The sequence below is a fragment of the Balaenoptera musculus genome, chromosome X (assembly GCF_009873245.2).
Source record: "Balaenoptera musculus isolate JJ_BM4_2016_0621 chromosome X, mBalMus1.pri.v3, whole genome shotgun sequence".
Classification (NCBI taxonomy): Eukaryota; Metazoa; Chordata; class Mammalia; order Artiodactyla; family Balaenopteridae; genus Balaenoptera; species Balaenoptera musculus.
Window position 1 is genome coordinate 42,145,441 of NC_045806.1, and position 25,153 is coordinate 42,170,593.

The 25,153-nt window shown below is 52.9% G+C and overlaps 2 protein-coding genes across 11 annotated transcripts; both read left to right on the forward strand.

The window, feature by feature from the left end:
- Positions 1-1,600: 1,600 nt before the first annotated feature.
- HDAC6 (histone deacetylase 6) lies at positions 1,601-20,317 on the forward strand. 9 transcript variants are annotated; one of them, XM_036840343.1, is made up of 29 exons: positions 1,607-1,713; positions 2,753-2,893; positions 2,982-3,110; positions 3,246-3,334; positions 5,268-5,352; positions 5,441-5,481; positions 6,213-6,309; positions 6,456-6,553; positions 7,545-7,649; positions 7,774-7,842; positions 11,776-11,902; positions 11,999-12,064; positions 12,157-12,216; positions 12,295-12,384; positions 12,685-12,791; positions 12,881-12,948; positions 13,194-13,365; positions 13,459-13,587; positions 13,759-13,927; positions 14,238-14,371; positions 14,905-14,973; positions 15,083-15,275; positions 16,773-16,922; positions 18,244-18,418; positions 18,529-18,983; positions 19,068-19,172; positions 19,306-19,452; positions 19,550-19,678; positions 19,901-20,317. In XM_036840343.1, exons 2-29 carry the CDS (start codon positions 2,783-2,785, stop codon positions 19,967-19,969), a joined length of 3,438 nt encoding a protein of 1,145 aa, XP_036696238.1. In that variant the 5' UTR covers positions 1,607-1,713; positions 2,753-2,782; the 3' UTR covers positions 19,970-20,317. The 9 variants fall into 9 exon arrangements, with proteins under 9 accessions (XP_036696243.1, XP_036696238.1, XP_036696240.1 ...); XM_036840345.1 differs by having other exon boundaries at positions 2,753-2,875; positions 19,901-20,302; XM_036840344.1 differs by lacking the exon at positions 1,607-1,713 and adding an exon at positions 2,290-2,363 and having other exon boundaries at positions 19,901-20,302.
- A 339-nt stretch (positions 20,318-20,656) lies between these two features.
- On the forward strand, positions 20,657-24,819 carry ERAS (ES cell expressed Ras). Of its 2 annotated transcripts, none has more exons than XM_036840353.1 (2): positions 20,657-21,295; positions 23,871-24,819. In XM_036840353.1, exon 2 carries the CDS (start codon positions 23,916-23,918, stop codon positions 24,615-24,617), a length of 702 nt encoding a protein of 233 aa, XP_036696248.1. In that variant the 5' UTR covers positions 20,657-21,295; positions 23,871-23,915; the 3' UTR covers positions 24,618-24,819. The 2 variants fall into 2 exon arrangements, with proteins under 2 accessions (XP_036696248.1, XP_036696249.1); XM_036840354.1 differs by lacking the exon at positions 20,657-21,295 and adding an exon at positions 21,567-21,619.
- Positions 24,820-25,153: the final 334 nt, after the last annotated feature.

Consider the following 25,153-nt stretch of genomic DNA (forward strand, 5'->3'; position numbering starts at 1 on the left):
AGCTCCCTAGAAACAACTGGGCTGCCCTGTATAGAAACCCCTGCTTAGTTCAGTAGAGGAACAACACTATAGAAACTATAGGAATCCCTATCCTCACTCTGTCCAGGAACATTTGCTTGACCCAGTACAAGAACACCAGAAATGACCTGACCCTGTCCATGAATCCCTGTCCTCACACCTCACACAAAAGGAATACTTCTCCTCAGGAAACATGTAACCTCTGCACTCAACCTGTAAAAGAATCCCAGCCAGATAAAGGAAACCAAAGACTGACACCCTACAGCAGGGATCAGCAAACTATGGCCTTCAGGCCAAAGCTAGACTGCAGCCTGTTTTTACATTTTTTAAGGGAAAGAAAGAAAATAAAGGAGACAAAGGGGAAGGAAAGGGAGGGGAGGGAAGGGGAGGGAGAGAAGAAGGAAAAGAAAGAAAGGAAAACAAAGAAAGAGAGGGAGGGAGGAGGGGAGGGGAGGGGAGGAAGAAAGAAAATGTCACAGCAGCAGTACGTGGTTTGCAAAGCCTAAAATATTCATTATCTGGCCCTTTATAGAAAAAGTTTGCCAACCTCAGCTCTACAGGAACCTCTCTTCTGACTATACAGAAAAAATAGGCCTTGGCCTTTACAAGACTTCCTACTCTTTTACTTTGCAGGCATCACAACCTCAGAACGTTCCTCAGTGTGTATCATTGTATATATGTTTTCTTTGGTGTATTTGGAGGTTTAAAAGTCTTAGGGCTGTGACCCTCTTCCACTGGGACAAAAAGACACGTTCAGGTAGAAAAAGAGTGGAAGGGAAGAGAAGGCTGGAACTGGGGTTTGCAAGAGGGTAAGAGGGCCCGGCTACTGGGCGGCGGGGCTGTCAATCTGTTAGTTAGTCAGCGATGCTGAACCCCAGACCGCTTATCTCTCCCGCCCCAGCCTACAGCCCGGTAGGAAATGGTGAAGAATGAGAGAGGGAGATTAGGAGGACAAACCGGCCTCCTACGGGGCTGACATTTAGGCATTTAGACACGGTGTGGGGGGAGTTGGGGGGTGGTGCACAGTGGCAACTCCCCCTACCCCCTAGGCACACACTTTCTATTACAGCTTGGGAGCAGAGGTGACCCAGTGGAGGGGGCCGACAGGGAGAGCCGCCATCCAAAGAAAAACTCCCCTCCTGAGGTCCATTCTGGCTCCGGCACTATAATTACCACAATTTTCCAGATGAAGAAACTGAAGCCCAGAGATGCTCAGTAACTTGCTCAAGGTCACATGGCTAAGTCGCATAACCTCAGTTTCCTTATCTTCAAAGCAGCCTTAAGGAACTACCTCATAGAACTGTGGCCTGCGACAATGCCTGTCACATAATACTTGCTATCATCACAGTTATTTGCCTCTACTAAGACTCCTTCCGCTCCACCATTCATTTTCGCGGCAGAATATTACTAGCCAACATTTGGTGAGTGCTTCCTATGTACCACCTTAGTGAATATGAACTCAGAAAATCCTCACATTTATTAACATCACCACTCCCATTTTGGCCGCCACCAGCCTTGTCCAGTTTCCACCGTGCTCCAGGCCCACCAGCCCGCCCTCACTACGTCATCACGGCGCGCAACGCGGGAAGCCACTGGGACGAGAGAAGACGCCCCTTCCTAACGGCCTTGCTTGCTTGCTTGCACTCTTGAGTTAATCGCACGGTACAGTTGGCGCCGGTCCGGAGGGCTCCTAAGGTAACTGGACAGGGACGGAGGGACGGCGGCCAAGGCCGCCAGGACGACAGCGGCGGTGGTTGGGGGAGGGGCGAGTTTGACCCCGAGTGCATCGTCCAGCCGCTGGCGCGCGCTTCATACGGGCGCAGCACGGCCCGTGTCGCCAGTTCTCGCGCAGACCCGCAGTTTGTGAGTTCGCGGGAGGTGTGGCCCGCACGAGGGGCGCGGCCTTGCGGCAAGATCCCCAATGTGGGAGGGATTGGGGCGGGCTGTAGAGAGCCCCTGCCCAACGGAAAAGAGGGGGCTCAGGGAATTTTGAGGCGTAAGCCAGGGGCGGAGTTTGAGAAAGGGGCTGCGCCCGCGTCGACAGCGGGGGCGAGAAGGGGGAGGGGCTAGCGGGAGGTGGCTCGGAACTGGCTGAAGGGGCTTGGTGAAGCGTTAGGGATTGGGCCTGGGTAGGGGGTGGGGCCTGGTGGAAGGAAAGGGGCAGTCCCCTGAGGAGCTGGGCTTGTTGAAACGTTAGGGGCGGGATCTAGCCAAGTGGAAGGTGCCGGTCGGGCCAATAAGGGGTGGAGTTAAGTGGATCGTTAAGGGTGGAGTCGGGGCCCTGGCTGGGTCTGGCTGAGTGAAAGAGTGGGTGATTATCCCGGGAGATTGGCTGGAATGGGCAGGTTTGCGAAGGGGTGGGGTCTGGGCGAGGCTTTGAGGAATGAAAGGGTCTGGGAATGGGGCTTATAGGGCGGAAGGGGCGGTGATTAGCTGGAAAGGGCAGGCTCTAGAACGGACTGAGCCAGGGGGTTAATTGCTCTGTGAAAGGGCAAGACTTTGAAAGGAGAATGAATAGTGTCAAAGGGGTGGAGCCTAGTGGAATGGGCGGGACCAGGTAGAATGGACACCCTGCTGGAGGGAGAGAGCCTTAAGAGGCAGAGTTTAGAAGGTGGTGGGGAATAGATAGCAAAGGGATAGAGACTAGCGTAGGGGGCGGGGCCTGGGAAGGGCTGGGATGTAAGGTTTTCATGGCGTTGGGCCCCTTCGGAGTCACCTCCACCCCACCCCCCAGAAACGCGTCAGGGGTGAAGTCTCCCCAGCCATGACCTCCACCGGCCAGGATTCCACCACAACCAGACAGCGAAGGAGTAGGCACAATCCCCATTCCCCCCCCCACGACTCCAGCGTCACCTCGGTGAGGCCCCAGACCTCGGTGAGGCCCCAGACCTGCCCTAATGAGGGGGAGGGGGAGCAGCGGGCCGTGCGTGCGTTGGACTCTGACCCTTCTCTCTGTTTGGCAGAAGCGAGGTGTTAAAAAGGGTGCCGTACTCCGCTCCAGCCCCAATCTAGCGGAGGTAAAGAAGAAAGGCAGAATGAAGAAGCTTAGTCAAGCAGCCGAGCAAGACCTAGTCGTGGGGCTGCAAGGGCTGGTGAGAGGGGCCTGGCCGCAATTTAACCTCCTGTGACAATCAAAACCCTGAGCTTCTCCATCCTGGACAGTGTGGGATGTTCCCTCTGACTCAGGCCCTCAATGCATCAGTCTCTCCCATTTTTTTTCCTTGCAGGATCTGAACCGGGAGGCCAGGACACCGTCTGGCACTGGCTTGGTGTTCGATGAGCAGCTAAATGAATTCCACTGCCTCTGGGATGACAGGTGAGGCTGGCTCCTCCAGGCCATACCCAAGCCATACAAAGACATACACTTAGAGCCCATTAGAAGAACGAATCCTGTCTTACTCTAGCCTAGAGACTGGAAGCAGATGATTTAGGGAGATGGGGCTCAGGCTTGAATGGGTTGTTTTCATTTAGCCAACAAACATTTATTGAGTGCCTTCTGTGTGCCGGAGATGGTGATACAAATGTGTCAGACAAGACAGACAGGGAGCTGACAGGGGAGTAGGAGAGCAGGTCACTAAACCGCCATCAGCAGTGTGAGGTGTTTAATGAAGGAGGACCTAAGACCAGAGCTTTCAAGAGTGTTTAATAGAGAACGCTAGACTAGCATCCAGGGTTCCCAGAAGGATTCCTTGAAGAAGGGATGTTTGTGCTGAAATGGAAGAATTACACTTCCCATTCAGTCACACATTACAATCCATCAGCAAATTCTTTTGGCTCTATGTTCAAAATGTATTCAGTATCTGACCTCTCCTCACCGCCTCCACTGCCACCACCATCATCACTCACCTAGACTTGCAGAGGCCTCCCTGTTTCCACCCTCACCCCTGCTGCCTGTTCTTTACACAACAGCCTAAAAAAATATGTACGAGATGATGTTCTCTCTCTTAAAGTCCTTCAAGGGCAGGATGTTGCCCTGAAGGTAAAGTTCAAATTCTTCATCCTGGCCTCTAAGGTTCCATGTGATCTGGCTCCATATCACCATGATGACCTCGTCAGCCAATCCTCCCCCTCATTCGCTTCGCTTCACTTCACACACACTGATCCCCTTGCTGTTCTTCCAACATACCAGGCACTCTCTCATCTCACGCCTTTACCCTGGCCAATCCCTTTTCCAGAGACTCATTTCCACCTTCTCGTCTCCTGGTTAATATTCACATCTCAAGGAGACCCTCGGAGAGGGCTTTGCCTAGCCACTCCCCTTCCCCCACACCTGAGCGTCAAGATATTCCTAGCCCATGCCATTGTTTGTCCATTATTATACTTATGTGTTTACTAGTTTAGTATCTATCTCCCCTATCCCAGTGGAAGACTCAGGATGGCAAAAGACTTCATTATTGAATACATATCTACCGTCTCCTGAGGCGCTAGGGACAGGCAGTACACAAAACAAACAAAACTCCTGCCTTCGTGGAGATTACATTTTAGAGGAGGGAGACAGATAGTAAACAAGCAAAAATCGAGTGATAAAGTGTATTAGAAAGAGAAGTGCTGTGGAGAAGCGGGAGGGAGAGTAGCAGAAAGTGCAGTGGAGGGGACTCTTCAGTTTTAAATACGATGGTCAAGGAAGGCCTTACTACCTGAGCAGGGATCTGAAGGAGGTGAGGGAGTGAGCTATGGAGACATCTGGGAGAAGATTGTCCTGGGCAGGAAGAAGAGCTAGCGGAAACGTACTTGGTTTGATTGAGGAACAGGGAGGAGCCTAGCGTAGGAGAAGCAGAGTGAGTGAGGGGGAGAGCAGTAGGAGATAGGGGTCAAAGAGGGGATGGGGCAGGTCGTGAAGGGCCTTCTGGGGCATGGGGAGGACTTTGGCTTTTACCCTGAGTGAGCTGGGAGCCAGGAGAATTTTTTGAGTAGAGGAGGGACATGACCTGATTTGAGTTTTAACCAGTGTCTGGGCTGCTGTGCAGAGAAAGGACTGTTGGGGGAGCAAGGGCAGAAGCTGGGAGGCCAGCTGAGTGCAATAGCCCAGGCGAGAGGTAATGGTAGCAGCAGTGGGGGTGATAGGAGAGGGCCAGGCTCTGCACATATCATGAGAACGGAAACCAGCAGGCGCCAGGGATGACTCCAAAGTTTCATGCGTCAGCAGCTGTGGAAGGGCAGATGGGGAAGATGTGCAGAAGCAGATGTGGTGCTCACCAGTGTCATATGTATCTGTACCTATATCTGTATTTGTATCTCTGTCAACCCAGCTTCCCTGAAGGCCCTGAGCGGCTCCATGCCATCAAGGAGCAGCTGATCCAGGAGGGCCTCCTGGATCGCTGTGTGTCCTTTCAGGTGAGTCCCCCAGCCGACATCCTGGGCAGAGGGCAGCAGCTGGTGGGACAGCCAGAGCCTTAGCCCTTTATTCCTCATGTCTCCCCAGGCTCGATTCGCCGAAAAGGAGGAGCTGATGTTGGTTCACAGGTGAAGGCTTGGGAGCCTGGTAGGGATGGGGAGGAGGCTGCCCTGGGCCAACCAGGGCAGGCCAGATGCTTTGGGAAGGAATGTCATGGGCTCTGTGGTCTTGGGCAAGTCACTGAGCCTCTCTGAATCTCAGTGTCATCGCCTGTAACTTGGGGGCTAGTAAACATGAGCTCCTCAGGAGGGCTTGATATGTGTCGGGTGCTTAGAATGGTGCCTGACATATCATGAGTCCCTGATGAGCTCTTTTTGTTATTATAATCTGATGTGTAAACAGATGATGGATATGTGGACAGAGTGATCAGGGGGTTCCCCCAGGGGGCTGAAGGAACCCAGAGTAAGAGGCCTGATGTGGTATGGTTCAAGGAAAGTTAGTGTGGCAGAGGGGGTATCTGAGCTGAGCTTTAAGAGGAGAAAAAGAATGAGTCCCATGAAGCAGAAGGCTGAGGAAAGGGAGATGCAGACAGCTGGAACTGTCTGGCCAAAGACCTGGAGGTAGGATTTGATGTGGCCAGAGCAGAGGGCAAGGGTTGTTACTGGAAATGAGGCAGGCTGGGGAAGAAGCAGGGAAGGTATCCTACATCCCAGCTATTCCCCAGATTGACAATTGAGGAGGCCTGACTTGTCCAGGGGTTTGGTGCATGGAGGACTCAGCTGGGAAGGGGATAGGGCCCTGGTTCAGGGCCAGGGAGGGAGGCGGGCCCCTGAATCCCATCCCCCATCTATATACCCAGTCTAGAATACATTGATCTGATGGAGACGACCCAGTACATGAATGAGGGGGAACTGCGTGTCCTAGCAGATACCTATGACTCAGTTTATCTGCATCCGGTATGGATGAGAACTGTGAGGGCAGAGGGTGGTGGCAATCCCGGGGTCCCCCATCCCCACATCCACCCCACCTTGGAGGGGGGCAGCTGAGTGGACAGGGCTGCTGTCTCCCTCACTCCCTCTCTGGCTCCCCACTGTCTCTCCAGAACTCATACACCTGTGCCTGCCTGGCCTCAGGCTCCGTCCTCAGGCTGGTGGATGCAGTCCTGGGGGCTGAGATCCGGAATGGTATGGCGATAATCAGGTAGGACCCACTAGCATAAGGCTTTTTTACATTACAAAAAAATTCCTTTCTCAAATGTAAAAGGTAATGGTGTGGGAAGTATATTCACATGGTTCAAGAATCAAATGTTAAAAAAGGTTAGGGGTCAGGTACAAGTAAAAGTCCTCCCCACCCCCGTCTCCAGACACCTGCTTCCTCTCCTGGAGGCAGTCGCTGTCACCAACGACTCTTGTGTCCTCCCAGAAATAGTCTGTGCCATTCATGGAATAAATACCATACTTTGTTGATTCTAAGATGTATATTTTTTTCATATTTGAAACATCTTGAAATCTGGATGCATCTTATAAACAATGGTGACTCAGAATTCCTTTGGCAGCATTTTCTGCTTTGTTATTGGCATGTAAAATCACAGTACATCTTCTCATCATTGGCATCCCAGAAGTGATGAAATGCAGAAGATGTAGCTTTTCTCCTACCTCCCCTTTTTTAGCCACAAATTATGGTAGCACTCGACACACTCCCTGTATCATGCATTTTTCACTTATATATCTTGGAAAGCTTTTCTCTTAACAGTGTATAGCCTAGACCCATGTAGAACGCCATTATACAAATGCACAGTAAGTTAACCTGCCTGCTACCATTGGGCATTTTGGTTCTCTCCAATCATTTGCTGTTTCCAAAAAATGCTGCAGCAAATATCATCCATTTATAAACATGTTATTTCACCCTTTTTGTTATATAGGTTGTGGCCTAAGTCCCCAGGAGCAGAAGGACTTGGTATGAGGGTGTATGCATTGATAATTTTAATGAGCATTATCAAATTTCCTTCAGAGAGAGAAGAGTAGACTGGGGGTGAGGGTCTGAGGGACCCAATTACTCAGTTCCTGGCAGATGTGCAGGCATCAGCACTGGGGGAGTTGGTGGTCCAGGATTAGAGAGCAGGGAAGTGTCCATCTCTGAAGAGGAGGACCCCTCACCACCATTAATCTGTGGCCTTCCCTGCCCTTCCCAGGCCTCCTGGACACCACGCCCAGCACAGTCTTATGGATGGGTATTGCATGTTCAACCACGTGGCTGTGGCTGCCCGCTATGCTCAACAGAAGCATGACATTCAGAGGTCAGCAGCAAGCAGCAGGGTGGGTGTAATGAGGGTGGCGCAGGGTTGGGTATCTTGGTCTAGGCACTTCCCCCAGATGCTCCTTGATCTGCTTACATAGTGCCCCCCTCTCTCCCACTCACAGGGTCCTTATCGTGGATTGGGATGTGCACCATGGTCAAGGAACACAGTTCACCTTTGACCAAGACCCCAGGTATGCCCGGAGTACCACCCTAGATGCTAGACTCCCAGCCACCCGCCATCTTTACAGGCCCAGCCAGAAGGGGCCCAGGAGGGAAGGGGAAGCATTCACATTTGTTGGGCCTGCCCTGGCAACAGGTTCGGTACTGCCCTCTGCGTGTCTGCTGTCTCTTAATTTCATTCTGAGGCAGGGACTGTTGGGTTCCCCATTTTACAGATCAGGGAACTGAGGCTTACAGGTTAAGAGGTCATAGAGAGAAGAAGTTGAAGAGATGAGATTTGAGCCCACAAATGTTTGGAGATCTCGTTCACCAATTTATCCTGGAGCTGGAGTGAACCTCAAATTACTACTTTATGTTTTCTGATTATGACAATACTGCAAATTTTATTTCTTTAAAGAATTAAAGGGAGTTAGTTCCCTGGTGTCCTAGTGGTTAGGATTCTGGGCTTTAACTATCTCTGCCGGGGTTCAATCCCTGGTCAGGGAACTGCGATCCCGTAAGCCACATGGCATGGCCAAAAAACAAACAAAAAAATTAAATATCGAAATGTCTAAAGCAGTGAGTCTCCTGTAATTCCTATCACCTCAAAAGTAACTGTTGATAGTTACAGAATTTTTCCTGTAGATGTATGAATATTCATCATTATCATTATTATTATTAACATACTACCACTACATTTTCTTCAACAACTTGCTTTTTGCATTTAACAGCATGGTGTGGACACCTCCATGTTAGTGCCTCTGAAAAGCATCTCGTTCTTTGTAAGAGCTGTACAGTGTTCCATTGTATGGCTATACCTTTGGTCATTTAACCCCAGGATGTTTATAGGTCTTCCCAGTCTTTGCTATACAGATAATTCTACAGTGAATAGTCTGGTAAATATATAATTTTATACTCCTCTGAGTATATCTGTAGGATGAATTTCCAGTTCGTCAGAGGGTCACTGTGCTTGAAAGTCTAGAATCTAGTGCCAGACTTCCCTCCAGAAAGAGAACCACCTTACCCTTCCTGCAGAAAGTGATTGAGCCCATCCTTGTCAGTAGGGGACACTACTAAATAGTTGTTGTTTTTATTGAAACAGCCTTTTATTGAATTGACTGCATAAGTTCCACTTTTTCCCATGGTTCCTGAGCTCCTGTGGCCCATTACCTAGTCTAGGTTGGTTGTTCTCCAGACATTGCTTTATTATTTTCCACCATTCAGTGTTGCTGACAGATGTCTAGATGTCAGTCTGATTTTCATTCCTTTCCAATATATTTTCCTCTCTGGAAGGTTTTAGGTTCTTCTCATTATCCCTGGCGTTCTGAATTTTCACCCTGCCCCTCATTCTGCTTACCAGTGGTAGATATTTTACATCTGAAGACTCATGCCTTTCTTAAATCCTCAGAAGTTTTCTTCTATTAGATTGTTGATGATTTCTTCTACTGTGTCCTCTCTGGTCTCTCTGTTAGTCAGATGTTAGACTTCCGGGGTTGATCCTCTGTGTCTCTTATTTTTTATCTCATGTCTTCTGTCTCTTTTTTCCTTTTGCTCAGTGTCCTGGGAGATTTCCTCAACTTTACCTTGCATTCCTTCTTTTAAGCTTCAAGAGCACTGTCTTCCTCTCTGTGTTTATGCTCTACTAAGCTTTAGTTTAGTTGTTTTCCTTGTCTTCATAATAGTATTTTAAGGGCTATCCAATTTGTCTCCAGCCAGGACCCTCCTGATGGAGTTAAGAGATTGAGAGGGCTTCCCTGGTGGCGCAGTGGTTGAGAATCTGCCTGCCAGTGCAGGGGACACGGGTTCGGGCCCTGGTCTGGGAAGATCCCACATGCCGCGGAGCAACTAGGCCCGTGAGCCACAATTACTGAGCCTGCGCATCTGGAGCCTGTGCTCCGCAACAAGAGAGGCCGCGATAGTAAGAGGCCCGCGCACCGCGATGAAGAGTGGCCCCCGCTTGCCACAACTAGAGAAAGCCCTCGCACAGAAACGAAGACCCAACACAGCCATAAATAAACAAATAAATAAATAAATAAATAAATAAAGAGATTGAGAGATGGGGAGCTGGGAGACTGAAGGTCATGGATAGATTTTTTTTTTCATTTATACATTCTTATTCATAAAGAAGAATGCATTGAATATATTCACAATTCTTCATATCTATGCATATAGTCATATATCCACAAAATAACACAGCTATTGCCTCCAATGCACTTTTAAAACAAAAAGAGTGATTAATGATATTAAGGAATTCTTGTTATTATGCCTAAGAAAATTAACAAGAATTCATTTAGTAAACTAAAGCTTAGTAGTTAAAAGGAACAAGTAAATTTAGTGAGTTGGTTATTCAGTGAATTGGCTATTCAGAATTGATTTTGTGAGCATTGACCTGGATCTGTGCTTGACTTCTCCAGAAGGGAAACCTCAGATTGTCTTGGGTGACTTCCCAACCTGTTCAGCATGGGAGAGGGCCTGCTGGGGCCCCTGGAGCCTCAGACTACTTTCCAGAGATTTGTTGAAGTCTCTAATTGTCTGACATCCTTTCTCCCACTCTCTGTCTTCCTGGGTTGATACTTGTTTAAAATTCCTTTACTATCTTTTGACTAGGATTGTAGGAGAATGAGGAGGTAAACCTGTGCTATCAGTCCACCATTCTTTTACTGGAAGTCAGTTGAACTTATTTTTAAATTTCCTTCTATTTGCTTTATAAACTTAATTTCCTTGGGTGTTAGTTCTTCTGTTTGTTGACTTTGGTGGCTCTCTTGTGGGGTGGACTTTCTTCAAATCTTTTCTTTATTCCTATCTTTCCCGATGATAATATTTATGTTCTACTGTACGTTTATCTGTTAGAGTCAAAAGTAAAACAGTCATCCCCCATCTACTCAAGACCAGAGCTTTCACATGGTCTTTATCCCCCCAATTCCAAAAATCCTTGTATACCAATTGCATTTAATTTCACAACTATATTATCAACATTTATTAAAATGTGACTGTTAAGTTTGTCTAGATTTATTGCTTACCACTGTTTCTTGCATTTCCCTAAAAAAGGAAAAAAGTGCTGCCTTAAGTCCTTTCTGGAACAAGGCAGGGGATGGATGAACAGATGGATGGAAGGATGGATGAGAGATGTTCATTTTGATCACCTCAGTCAGAATCAAGCCCTCCTACTTGGCTTACTATCAGAACATATACCACTGTGTCTTTTCAGTATCTGTTCTGTGTCAGCCCCCCTCACTGCTCTGAGTGCTCAGTTTCTCACCTAGAAAATAGAAGAAATAGTAGAGGTAGCCTGTAAGGTATTGGAGACAAGGAATTGCCCCCTCACTGGCCTCATGGAGCCCCAGCCAGCATCCCCACTCCAGCTCCACATACAGAACCAAGTCCCACCCCTCCTAACCCCTAGGCCCTGAGTCTCCCCACTTCCTTCAGGGAAAATACTAAGCTCCCTAGCTTCGCCTGGTGTTCTTTTCAGCCTTAGCTGGCTCCCGCCAACTAAGGCCAACTAAGAGCCTCATGCCTCTGTGGGCCTCCAGTGTCACAGGGTTTGTCCTGCTGTCACTATCTTGGTCACAGGGGCTGGTGGGTGGGCAGGCATGATCTAGAGTACCCCATGGGGTCAGGAGCCCTAGGAGGTGGGATAGACTTGATAGCTCTCAGGGTCTCAGAGCTAGAACTGGGTGGGCACTGAGAGGGGCAGCAGTGTTTGCTGAGGGAGCAATTTCAGTAAGAGAGCAAATGAATGAGTGAGTGAGGTAATGGATAAATAAATGGAAGAATTAATGGATGAGAGGATGAATAAGCTGGCAACTGAATGGAAGAATGAATGAATGTATGAATTAAAGAATTCATGGGGAAATTACTGAGAGAATGAGTGAATGGTTGAGTCAACTGTGGTAGCTGTGGGTTGGGGGTTTCTGGGGGGACCGACTCCTCAACCCTCACCTCTTTTTTTTCTCTGTCTCTAGCGTCCTCTATTTCTCCATCCACCGCTACGAGCAGGGTCGGTTCTGGCCCCACCTTACAGCCTCCAACTGGTCCACCACAGGTTTTGGCCAAGGCCAGGGATACACCATCAATGTGCCTTGGAACCAGGTCAGTATCTGCCCACCCTTTGCCCCCAAAATGAGGCCCACCCCTGCCCTTCAGGGCAGATGGCAGGACGTCCCCATCATGCCTCCCTGTCTGCAGGTGGGGATGCGAGATGCCGACTACATCGCCGCTTTCCTGCACGTCCTGCTGCCAGTTTCCCTTGAGGTCCTGTGGGTCTGGGGTGTGTTGGGGCAGAGGCGATGTTGAGGGAAGGGCCGTGAGGGCAGGTGGCCTCATGTAGTTCCTACCCCCTTCAGTTCCAGCCCCAGCTGGTCCTGGTAGCTGCTGGATTTGATGCCCTCCAAGGGGACCCCAAGGTAAGGCAGGTGCACTGGGATGGCAGGAGGGCAGAAGGGGGCCGCACGGAGCAGGGCTGACCCTCCACGTCCCTCCAGGGCGAGATGGCCGCCACTCCGGCAGGGTTCGCCCAGCTAACCCACCTGCTCATGGGTCTGGCAGGAGGCAAGCTGATCCTCTCACTGGAGGTGAGTGACTCACTTCGTCTCTCAGCCCATGGATCCTGGAAGACGTAAGAACAACTTTCAGTCCTGTCCCAGCATTTCCACTTACTAGCTGGACAGCCTCTCCTAAGTCACTCAGCTTCCCTGTGCCTCTGCTTTCCTTATGTAAAATGAGCATTATAATAGTAGTAATCACCCCATGATACTGTCCAGCACATGAAATGAAGTCAGCCTTCAAATGCCCTGTTGCTTGACAACACCCTACTCTTCTCTGGTAACATCTGGTTCTTTCCTGCCCTCCCTCATGTGAACTCCTTCTCCCAGGGTGGCTACAACCTCCGCTCCCTGGCTGAGGGCGTCAGCGCCTCTCTCCACACCCTTCTGGGAGACCCTTGCCCCATGCTGGAGTTCCCTGGCACCCCTTGCCCGAGGTGAGCCCAGGTGGAGGAGGGGAGAAGTAGGCCCCTCATTGCCCACTCAGGGGCCAGTTGGTCACATTTTCCCCTCCCTTGCCCTCCAGTGCCCAGGCGTCGATCTCCTGTGTTCTAGAAGCCCTTGAGCCCTTCTGGAAGGTCTTTGTGAGATCAGGTAGTTGGCAGGGAGTGCGCTGGGTGGGGGGTTGGGCAGGGAATGAGCTGTGGGAGGAGACTCTTCCAGACCCCACTCTGACTTTCCTCGCTGCCTTGGTGGGGGAGGGTCAGGCTCTCTCTCTCACTGGGCCCTGGTTTCAGGCCTCCCACCCCTTTTTAGGTTTGGGTAAACTGAGTGCCAGAGTATTAAGGGGATCCAGGGTGGGGGAGTAGGACTAGGGTGAATGTGGCCTCCCCATGCAGCTGAGACCCTGGAGGAGGAGGACACTGTGGAGGGGGACAATGTGGAGGAGAAGGAGGAGGAGGGACCGTGGCAGCCCCCTGAGCTCCCAATCCTGACGTGGCCGGTGCTGCAGGCTCGCACAGGGCTGGTCTATGACCAACAGATGATGGATCACTACAACTTGTGGGACAAGTATGCAGTCAGAGAGATGGGCTAAGTGGGAGGAGGGGAGGGACCCCCCACTTCAAGTACACTAAGCCCTGCCTCCGATTCCCCCACACCTAGCCACCACCCCGAGACGCCTCAGCGCATCCAGCGTATCATGCACCGCCTGGAGGAGCTGGGTCTTGCCGGGCGCTGTCTCGCCCTGCCCGCACGTCCAGCCACGGACGCTGAGCTGCTCGCCTGCCACAGGTCAGACCCCTGTGGCTGGGGTGGGATGGGGCCTCAGAGCACGCAAGCCACCCTGGGGGCTGGAGCCTGGGCTTGCCTCTGTTACGTGGAGCTGCTGCGAGACACAGGAGAGGACGTGGAGGGGACAGAGTTACCTGGCTGTCCCCTTGAGTGCCCCCTCTGTGCCTCCAGTGCTGAGCACGTGGATCGTCTGCGGGCCACGGAGAAGATGAAAATCCGGGAGCTGCACCGCGAGGGCGCCAACTATGACTCCATCTACATCTGCCCCAGCACCTTCACCTGTGCACAGCTGGCTGCTGGCGCCGCCTGCCGCCTGGTGGAGGCTGTGCTGGCGGGAGAGGTGCCTGCACTTTGGGGAGGGGACCTTGGGCTCCAGGAGAGGAAGTCCTGGGGGTGGGGCGTGGGGAAAGAGGCGGCTCTGAGAGGTGGGCCAGGCCTGAGGAAAGGGGGCATGCAATGGGAGGAGATCCTAGCTCACTAGAGGCCTGGCTTCTGGGGAAGTGCACCCAGCAGGATGGGGGCTACAGGGTTGGGGGCCCCTAGCAGCTGGTGGAATAGTAGAGGGACAGGAGAGATGGAAGAGGAGAGGAAAGGGAAGGGAAGGCGGGGAGGGTGGGTGGTCTAATCTTTGTTCCCTGCCCCTCCGCCAGGTTTTGAATGGCATTGCTGTGGTGCGTCCCCCCGGCCACCATGCAGAGCGGGATGCCGCTTGCGGTTTCTGCTTTTTCAACTCTGTGGCTGTGGCTGCTCGCCATGCCCAGGCCGTCAGTGGGCGTGCGCTGCGGTGAGGGCTCCCTGCCCCCACCGCCTGGTGCTTATGCAGCAGGCCCCGTAGTGCAGCCCCCATAGTTACCCCGAACCACCCAAGGGTCCAATTGCCCAGCACTTCCAGGAAAGGACCAAGGATCTAGCCTCTCAGTGCTTACCCAGATAGGATCCCCAGATTGCGGCACCCAGGTGCTTATAAAACAGAATCCAGGGTCCCCTTCCCCAGAATTTCTGGCCCCTGATGACTATCCCAACAGAACCCAGGGTCTGGCCTCTGGTGCTTCCTTCAAAAGACCCACGATCTAGCCCCTGGCACTTACCCACACAAGGCCCGGGATCTGGCCCTGAGCACTCGCTCGGGCCCACAGTGAAGCCCTTAGGACTCTGATAGGACCCACAAGCCTGCCACCCAGTGCTTTCCCCAGGGACCCAGGGTCCGCCCATCCGCAATAAATGCCCCTGCATACAGACTCCAGGGGTCTAGTCCCTGCCCTCCCCCAGGGGGCAAGTGTCCCGGGGTAACTGAGAAGCTGTCCCCTCCCTCCTCAGGATCCTGATCGTGGACTGGGACGTCCATCATGGTAATGGAACTCAGCACATATTTGAGGAGGACCCCAGGTGAGGGGCTGGGGCAGGGGGTGGGGTGTGGTCAGGGAGGTGGGCGGGCCATGCCTCATGGGTGCCTCGCTAACCAGGCACATCCCTCCTTCCCACCGTGTTCCTGCAGCGTGCTGTACATTTCTCTGCACCGCTATGATCATGGCACCTTCTTTCCTATGGGGGACGAGGGTGCCAGCAGCCAGATAGGTCAGGCTGCAGGCACGGGCTTCACCGTCAATGTGGCCTGGAATGGGCCCCGCTTGGGTGACGCCGACTACCTGGTTGCCTGGCATCGTCTGGTGCTTCCCATTGCCTATGAGGTACGATTTAGGATGCACGTGACAAGACTGTGTGGGTGGCAGCAGGCGTGCATGTGTCCGACATCTCAGTGACTGATCCTGTGAGAGGACCTGCGGGTGGCTGCTGTGATGGCTTTGGGGGAGGGGATGTGACTCTGTGATGGCCTTTGGGTATGTTTGTGCAGTGGCTGCATGTGACTGCCTTCTGTGTGTAACTGTGAGGACTTGGGAGTGTGCGGGGATGGTCTTGCCTGGGGGTGTGCCTGGCTGTGTACCTGTCCTGTGTGTACACCATCACTAGTGCCTATCTGTGTGTGATGGTAGCCCCATGTGACTGCCATCTCTGTGGAACTGCACGTGCCAGGTGGGGAGGGGTTCGAGCACGTGTGAAACTCTGCGCAGGGAGCTATTGGTCACTACCGCTGCTCTGTGTGATGTGTGTGATATTGTGAGTCACTGCACATTGCTCTCTCTGTGACAGCCAGTGTGTGACTTTCTGCATGTGGAAGGCTGTGTGTGACAGTCATCTCTCTCTCCTATGGCCTATATACATTTCCCTGACTCTGTGTGAGTGGCTGTAGGTAACTGCTTCCTCCGTGTGTAAACTGTGTGTATGTGTGGCAAATCATGTGTACATGACTAACTCTGAGGGTGGATGAACGTGAGCGCCATCTCTGTGACCTCTGTGCAGACATGCGTGTTCAGATGTGTATGTGTGTCTGTGCACAGTTGGCTGTGACTATCTCTGTGTGTGTGCAACTCTGTGAAATAGTGTGTGTGACCATGTGCAAGCGACCACCTCCTGTGGGTGCAACAGCACATGTGACTATTGTGACTGTGGTGGTGGCATGTGTATGATTGTGTTTGTGCAGGGGTAGCTGTGGATTACTGTTCCCTCTGAGAAACTGTGTGTGCGTGCGTGACTAGTACCATGTATAGTCTGGTCTGTGTGAGACTGTCTGATTGTGTGTGGGTGTATGTGACTGTATGTGACCATCTTCTGTGTGTGGCACTTGTGTTGTCATCTTCTGTGATGGAAACGTGTGCACCTCTCTTTGGCACCGTGTGTATAAAACCCTGTGTTGTGCCCATGTGTCCCATGTTTGACACAGGGAGGGAAGTGTGTGCCTCTTGGTCTCACCCTTGGGTGTGTATGTGAGGACATATCTCTCCGTCTCATGTCACCATCTCTTGACATGAGTCTCCACACCTCACAACTCTGCTTCATGACCCTGTCCGTCTGTTTCTCACATCTCCATATCTCTGTATCTCGGGTCTCTAAATCTGTGTCTGATGTGTCCACATCTCTGAATCTCTCTTGTGTCTCCATGTCCTCCCCTCCCTATTTTCAGGGCTCTGGTCTTGTGTCTCCCGGGCTCCAGGTCCCATGTCTCCATCTCTCTGACTTGCATTGCCATGTCTTCATTTGTCCTTGTCTGTGTCTCTGGGTCTCCCTGAACTGCTGCCTCCCCACGCCCCCACCCTCATGCTCACGTGTCTCTTCTCTGCCTGCCTCAGTTTAACCCGGAACTGGTGCTGGTCTCAGCTGGCTTCGATGCTGCCCGGGGGGACCCACTGGGCAGCTGCCAGGTGTCGCCTGAGGGCTATGCCCACCTCACCCACCTGCTGATGGGCCTGGCCAATGGCCGCATTATCCTTATCCTAGAGGTAGCTGTCTCGGTCCCTCTTCCTGCGGTGGGAGGGTGGTCGGGAAGACTTGGGTGTCCCCACCTGGGGTTGTGGGCACACACTGGGCATTAGTAATAACACCAGCATTAGCAACTTTAATTGAGCACTCACTATGTGCAAGACACTCTTCTTGGCACTTTACGTGCATTATTAATGCATTTACTTAACAAAGCAGCCTTGTGAGGTAAGGTCTACTGACCTCATCATTTTCCTCTCTCAAGATCAGGGAAACTGAGGTACAGAGAGCTGTGGTGACTAGCCGGAGGTCACACATTTAATAATGGCAGAGCCAGGCCTTGAACCCAGGCAGCCTGGCTCCAGAGTCTTTGCTTTTTACCTCTACTTGAACTACCTCCAACAAAATCCTGAGACAAAGGAAATTCACTGACCTTTTGTAAAGTACTCAGTGCCCCCGCCCCCTGTGCCTCAGTTTCCTTGTCTGTAAGATGTAGCTGGCTAATCGTGGAGGGGTGCCTGGCACATGGTAAGCCCTGTATAAGAGCTGTGGCTTCTTATGGTTATGCATTGTTCGTACATTAGTTTAACCCACTCAGCAACTTTCTGTGCTGTTATTTGTACTCCTTCACAGATGAGGACAGTAAGTCACAGAGAGATTAACTGGCTGGTAAGATGTCCCACCGTGTGCCCAGGCCTGCCTGTGGTGGAGCAGGGTGGTGGACTCTCTCCTCAGGTAGCCCAGGTTCCAACCTCAGTGCTGCCTCTTACCAGCTGTTAAGACCTCAGACAAGTCATCTAACCACTCTGAGCCACGGTTTCTTTATCTGGAAAAAGAGCAGAGACTGGGGTTCCTATAGAGTGTGAGAAAAGGGGGTTCCCATACCAGGTCAGGATAGAGATTCACGTAGAGAGAGAGACCAGTTGTTCCTGTACCAGGGCGGGGCAGGGCCTTCTGTGTGGGTGGGGCCAGGGGTTCCCATACTGTGAAGGCAGGTTCCTGCACCGATTCAGCACATGTGGTTGTGAGGATTCAGTGCTTAGAATAGGGTCTAGCACACAGCAAGCACTTAATGAACGTCAGCGCTTACTAATGTTGCCATCAGTACTGTCATTCTTGTGGTTATTATTATCTTGCACTTTACGTCACAATTTTATCCCCCTCAACGACCACCTCACACAGTGGGTGCTGTCCATCTGACAGATGTGGGTTCTACTTGTCCCCAGTACCTACCCTCCAGACTTGCAGGACCCCAAGGGGAGATTGGGAGGCAGGACATCTCGTCTCCCAAATTCCCTGAGGACCCCCCCGTCATACCTTTCCCTCCTCTTTTCCTTAACAAAGGGTGGTTATAACCTGACATCCATCTCGGAGTCCATGGCCGCCTGCACCCACTCCCTCCTTGGGGACCCGCCACCCCTGCTGACCCTGCTGCGGCCCCCACTGTCAGGGGCCCTGGCCTCAATCACCGAGACCATCCAAGTCCATCGCAGATACTGGTGCAGCTTGTGGGTCACAAGTGAGTGGGTAAGGGGAACTGCGGGCAGTGGGGGCTCAGGGGAGGGCAGGGTTTAGAGGCGGGAGAAGGGATAACACCCACACTCAAGGATCTCCCTTCCATGGTTCCAGAGGTCAAAGATAAAGAGGGACCCTCCAGTTCTAAGTTGATCACCAAGAAGGCACCCCAGCTGGCCAGTCCTGGGTCAGCCAAGGGGATGACCATGCCAGAAGGGAACGTTCTGGAGGCAGGCACGGGGAAGGCCACCTCAGCAACCTCTGTGAAAGAGTCCACTCCACGCCAGACTACGTCAGAGACAGCTGTGATGGAGCTCACTCGGGACCAGTCATCAGAGACAGCCATGGGAGGAGCTGCTGGGCTGAACCAGGCCACCTCAGAGGCAGCCACAGGGGATGCCACGCTGGACCAGACCACCTCGGAGGAGGCTGAGCTGATCCAAAGCCCTCCAGCCTCATGCGCTGACAGTCAGACTCCTCCAGCGTCACCCATGCAAGGAGCCACAACCCAGATATCCCCCAGTAAGCTGACTGGAAATCTCAGGACCTTGGAACTAGACAAGGCACAGGTAAGGCCCACCACACCCAGGTAGGGGGGAAGAAGGGACAAGAATCAGGCCTCCCGGATACATCTCTTACCTCTGTGTGTATAGGAACCCCCAGAAGAGGAGGAGCTACTAGGAGAGGCAGCTGGAGGTCAGGACATGAATGAGTCAGTACTGATGCAGGTCACTGGAGACCATGCTGACACTGACCAAGTGAGCTCTGGGAGAGGCTAGAACAGTGGCTTCCTTCTCATGCCCGTTTGTGCCTCCACGTAGGAGCATGCGCTATAGGAACATATAATGGGGAGGTGGAGTCCCTACCTTACTCAGTTTCATCCACCCCCAGGCCATGTTTTATGCTGTAACGCCACTGCCCTGGTGTCCCCATTTGGTGGCAGTATGCCCCGTACCTGAAGCAGGCCTGGATGTGACCCAACCTTGTCAGGACTGTGGAGCACTCCAGGAGAACTGGGTGTGTCTGTCTTGCTACCAGGTATGCAGCCGAGGAAAGGGATAGGGTGGAGGTTGGCCCAGGAGCAAACCACAGGTGGGTGCTGATTCCCCACCCAATGCTCGCTCCCCAACCTCAGGTCTACTGCAGTCGTTACATCAACGCCCATATGCTCCAACACCATGAAGGCTTGGGACACCCGCTGGTACTCAGCTACGCCGACCTGTCTACCTGGTGTTACCACTGTCAAGCCTACGTTCACCACGAGGTGGGCCCTGGGCAGACCCTCTAATGTGTGCACACTCACTCACACTCCCCCCCGCCCCCCCCCCACACACACCTTTTGTGATTGCATAAGGGGCGAATGGAGACCCTTCTGCATGTGGGATAGGCCAAGAGACAGGGCGGTTGAGGGCTGGAGTGGGGGCAGCCTCCTGGCTGAGGTAGAGGGGTGCTCACTCTTACCTCCCCTCTCTTGCCTCCTCCTCAGGCTCTCCTAGCTGTGAAGAACATCGCCCACCAGAACAAGTTTGGGGAGAACATGCCCCACTCACACTAAATCCCAGAGTGTGCTCCTCTTCTTCACCTTCTGAGACCCAAGATAGACCAACCTTAGTTCATTCCAAGCTATACCTTTGATGAGGGGTAGCCTCACTCCATCCCATCCTGAAGACCCTTTACAACTCGCCCAGGGTGCTGATTTAAGTGTATATATTTGTAAGAGGACTGTGATGATCAATTATAGATCTCCCACTGCCTGCTCAAGGGACTCCATCTACTCTGCCCCAGAAGGCAAGGGGAGCAGCTCAGTGACCCCAAGAGGGGGCTGATATAAAGATGATACTTTGGAGGGAAGGGGGATCAACTGGCAGGTATGGCGGGGTTGCATATGTAATAAAGTACAAGCTATTACAAAACTTGGAGAAAGCTTTTAATCTTGAGTGGGTAAAGAAGCCCACCCTCCTGGCCAACAGGGCTGATGAGTAATGAAGGAATGAGGGTGTGGGTCTTTTATCAGGTCAACCCCCTGCTCATCCAAAAACTAACTGGAAATAGAGCAGGCAGCTTGACTGGCTCCATAAGAGATTAAATGGTGGGAATCTGAGAAAATGAGCTCCTGCCTTAGAAATAGGAGCCTCACAGCCAGTCCCAGCTACACCCTGGCTGGGAAGGCAAGAAAACTATCATGAAGTGTCTTCATTAGGCCTCAGTCTCCCCATCTGTCTTTGTCTTGATTGGGGGGTGGGGGGGTGTCCAGGTTTAACATACTTGGATTTGGTGGTCATGGGTAGCTTCCTGGGGGAAGGAGTGTCTACCACTGACCAAGGGTGGGGAATTGTGGGATAATTTTAGGGTTTTATTTCTCCCATATAATGAGAATTGCTTCGGCAACTCAAAGGAGTCTGGGCTGAGGTTTCCTGGGCTTTTCTTCATGGCCACCCTGTGACCCCAAGATGGCCAACAGAGCCCCACCCAATCAAGAAGAGGAGAATGGGAAAGGGGAAGGGTCAGCTCAGTCATCCTCTTTGAAGGAGCATTGTGGTTGCCCCCGCCCCACAACACCTGCTTACATTTCATTGGTCAGAATTGTGTCACATGACTGCCATAGCTGCAAGGGAGTCTAAGAAATGTTGTAGCTTGGAACACATCCACCTCAAATCAGGTTCTTTCTGCCTTTACAAAATAACCCCTCCTCTGCAACTCTCTCCCTCCAGGACCGGACGCAACTCTCTCCCATGCTACCAAAAAGCCCACTTGAGGCAGCACAAGCTCCAGGGCCTCAGGCCCTCACAAAACATTTGGCAAAGTCTGGACATTCAGGTCAAAAATCTGACACACCCCCCACGCAGTAAAAACACGAAATCACGTCCCAGATGGGGATAAGGTAAGGAAGAGGTGCAGCGGGATGCACGGGGCACACAGCGGGGGTCAGCGCTCACAGCGTACCCCAAGAAGACCTCCTTTGCGCACACTCGCCTGGCGGGCAGTGACCCAGCACTCACCCCGGGGGCGGGGGACAGGGGTGAGCCAGCGGAGGGGCCCGAGGGCAGCTGGCTGCGCATGCGCACTCCCTCCCCATCCCCATCCCCCCCTCGCCCCATACCCCCGCCCCATACCCCCCGTTGGGACCAGCGTCTCCTCCCCTGTCAGTCCTGTCAGAGCAGCGGAGGGTTCGGGTACCTGCGCCACCGGCCTTCCTGGGACACAGGTGAGGTGAGCCGGGCCGCCCAGGCCCCACGGCACCGACCTGGGAGGTCCTTCCACTTAGGGCTGTGGGGGTATGGCCGAGGTCGGGTGTCGGGGACCCTCCCCTGTCTCCTCCCATCCTCAGGGGCCAGCAACCCCAGGCCGCCTTTGTGAGGACGGGCCTGGGTGAGGGTGTGGGCGCCGAGCGGGGAGTCGGGAGCTGAGCGGGGAGGTCCAGGCCGAGCACGGGGTCACGGCTTCGGGGTGAAACTGGGGGTCCCCCCTCCCAGCCCCATGCTGGCCAGCCGCCCGGGCTTAGGGGACACGTGTACGGGGCCCGGGCCAGCCCGGAAAGGGGTAGGACTGCGCTTGGGGTGGGCGCCCCCCGCTCCGCTCAGGTCAGGGAGGTGACACAAAGGAATGGGTACGGGCATGGGGGAGGGGCCCCCGACAGTGCCCCACTGGCACTTGGCACTGCGGTACTTCCGTACTCCCGTGTCGCCCTGCGATGGGCTGTGTGACCTCGGGCCAGTCACCGCGGCTCTCTTCCCCGAGCCTCACGGTTCCTTGTTGACGAAGCGGCAGTGGCAGCGTCTGCCTAGCGCCCCGCCAGGTGTCGGGAGGTCGGCCGGCGCTCCGCTGCCAGTGTCGGGTGCTCTCAGTGTCAGCCCCAGCGACCCCCCCGCCCAGAGCGAGGGCCCCCTCACCTGGCCCTGCCTCGGGTGATGGCACCCACCTCTCCAGTCGCCTGGACTCCCTCCCCTTCTTCCCAGTCCCTCAGCAAATCCTGTCAGGCCTGCCTTCGGAACATCTCTGAATCCCGCCCGGCTCGTCCAGATCCCCCGCTGCTGGCCCGCACTACTGCCCTGGCCTCCTCGCTGCGCCCCTCCCCTCAGCTCTGTCCTCTGCTTACATCTCCTCATCATGGCCCCCTTCTTCCTGGGCGAGCGCATTCCACAACTCTTTTCAGGGATCTTCTCTGGGCTGAGGGCCCCACAGCTGGATCCCCACCTGGGACCTAGCCCCCCAACCCTGACCCCCGGATCCCAAACTCCACAGAACCCCCCCTCCACCCCCACCCCCTGTGGATCCCTCAAACCCACCACCTGCCCCCCAGCTGCCACTGTCCCAGGGCTTCCTGGGACACTCGGGGCCGCAGCCATTATGATGCATTTCCTGAGGCCACACACCGAACCAAGACCAGGATGTGTATTGAATGGGTTAATGGTGACTTAGTATTAATAGTGAACGCTAATTGAGTACCTGCTGTGTGCCCATCCTCTTCTAACTACATGGTAATTTACTTGCTTATCTTGTTTATTGTCTCTTTCTCACTTTCAGAATCTAACCCTCCCAAGGGCAGGGACTTTATTTTGTTCTCAGCCATATCCCCGCCCCCCACCCCACCCCCCATCCCTGCACCCATCACAATGCCTGGCGCACAGGAAGGTCCTCGAATTAATGAATGAAAATTAAATTATAATAGAAATACCTAACATTAACCAAGCACCTTCTGCCTGCTTATCACCACCTATTGCTGAAACATATTTTACTGATTTATCTTTGTTGTCTGTCTTCCTGACTAGAATGTCACGTTCATGAGGGTCGGGGGTTTCTTAATCTGTTTTTTCCCCACCTCTTTGTCCTTGCCCCACAGTAGGTTCTCAACAGCTGTATGTTGAATAAGTAATAAAGACTAAATTCCAATGACAATGGCTAACAGACCTCATCATTTGCTTACCTATTTGGTTTATTGTCTCCATCTTTTAAAACGTAAACTCCTGGGGGCAGGAATGTTGCTCGGCACAAACTATGACTAGCAGTGTGCCAGGCTGGGGTCCAATGGTGACACAATCCGAAACCAAAACCGAACGAAATCCCTGCCCTCCCTCCGGAATGCGGAGGGACAGCTAATGGGCAGGGGGTGTCTTTTCCGCGTGACTGGAAATGTTCTAAAATTAGACTATGGTGATGGTCACACAACTCCGTGAATGTACTAAAAAACATTGAATTGTACACTTTAGCTAGGTTAACTTTATGGTATATAAATTAATTAAGCTGTTTTAAAAATCTCACAGCGTTTACGTTGTAAAAGGGAGTGAGAGAGAATAAACAACATAAATAATGTATATAGTATATTAGGTGATTAGCACACACTAGGCACTCAATAAATGTTGATTCGATGACACCCGGCTGTCCCCTTGCCCCTAAATGGTCTCACCTAACCTCCCAACCCCCCACCCCCATTGTCTTTCTTCTCTTTCCACCTGCAGGGCCTGCTGTCCACATCTCTTCCCTGAGCCTGCCCACTTGGGGCCATGGCGCTGCCAACAAAGCCTAGCATGATTGATCTGGGCCTGGGCACCTGGAGCCCTAGCTCCCAGGAGCAGAGCCACAGGGCTCGGGCACCCTCCAGGGGTGTTGGCAAGCAGCTGCCTGAGTACAAGGCCGTGGTAGTGGGCGCGAGTGGCGTGGGAAAGAGCGCGCTGACCATCCAGCTGAACCACCAGCGCTTCGTGGAAGACCACGACCCCACCATCCAGGATTCCTACTGGAAGGAGATGGCCCTGGATCACGGAGGCTGCATTCTGAATGTGCTGGACACGGCAGGGCAGGCCACTCATCGGGCCCTGCGTGACCAGTGTGTGGCGATCGGGGATGGTGTGCTGGGTGTCTTCGCCCTCGATGACCCCTCGTCTCTAGCCCAGCTGCAGCAGATGCGGGCCACCTGGGGCCCACACCACACCCAGCCCCTCGTCCTTGTGGGCAACAAGTGTGACCTTGTGACCACCACCGGAGATGCTCGTGCTGCTGCTGCAGCCCTCGCAAAGAGCTGGGGGGCCCCTTTTGTGGAGACCTCAGCCAAGACACGCCAAGGTGTGGAGGAGGCCTTTTCCCTGCTCATCCATGAGATCCAAAGAGTCCGGGAGGCCATGGCAAAGGAGGCCATGGCAGGGCCAGGTGGGGATAAAGGCCGGCACCAGAAGGCCATGTGCCGCTGTGGCTGCTCCGTGGCCTGAAGTTCTTGGTCTAGAAAAGTGGACCCTCCCCCAGACCAGGGTGGTGGTTCCTTCACTTGAGACCCGCCTGCCCCCACCCCTTCCCCGACCCCAGCAACTAGCTGTGTGGGACACTGTCGGTGTACTGGGGATAGATGGACCCTTCTCCTGGGGAGGTTTTCTTTTGGTGATGGGCTTTTTGGCAATGTGGGGCCGTAGCGTTGGTTATATGTCATGTCAAGTTGAGAGATTGTGTGGAAAATTAAAGTGTGCTTAGGTTTCAAAGCTGCCTCCATGCCAAGTGTTATGTGGGTGGGAATGAGACTGGGGAGAATGTTACTTGAATTGTGAGAATTATTTCATTCAAGAAATGTGGGGGAGACCCCTGTGTACCAGGTCCTGCTTTGGGTACAAAAGATATAGAGGCAAGCAAGACACTAAAAATCCCTGCCCTTGTAGATATAACATAAGGCTATGTATTAAAGGCAGGCAAAGGAATAGAGTGACAGGGGGGGTCAAGGAAAGCCTTACTGAGTAGGTGACATTTGGGCAAAAAC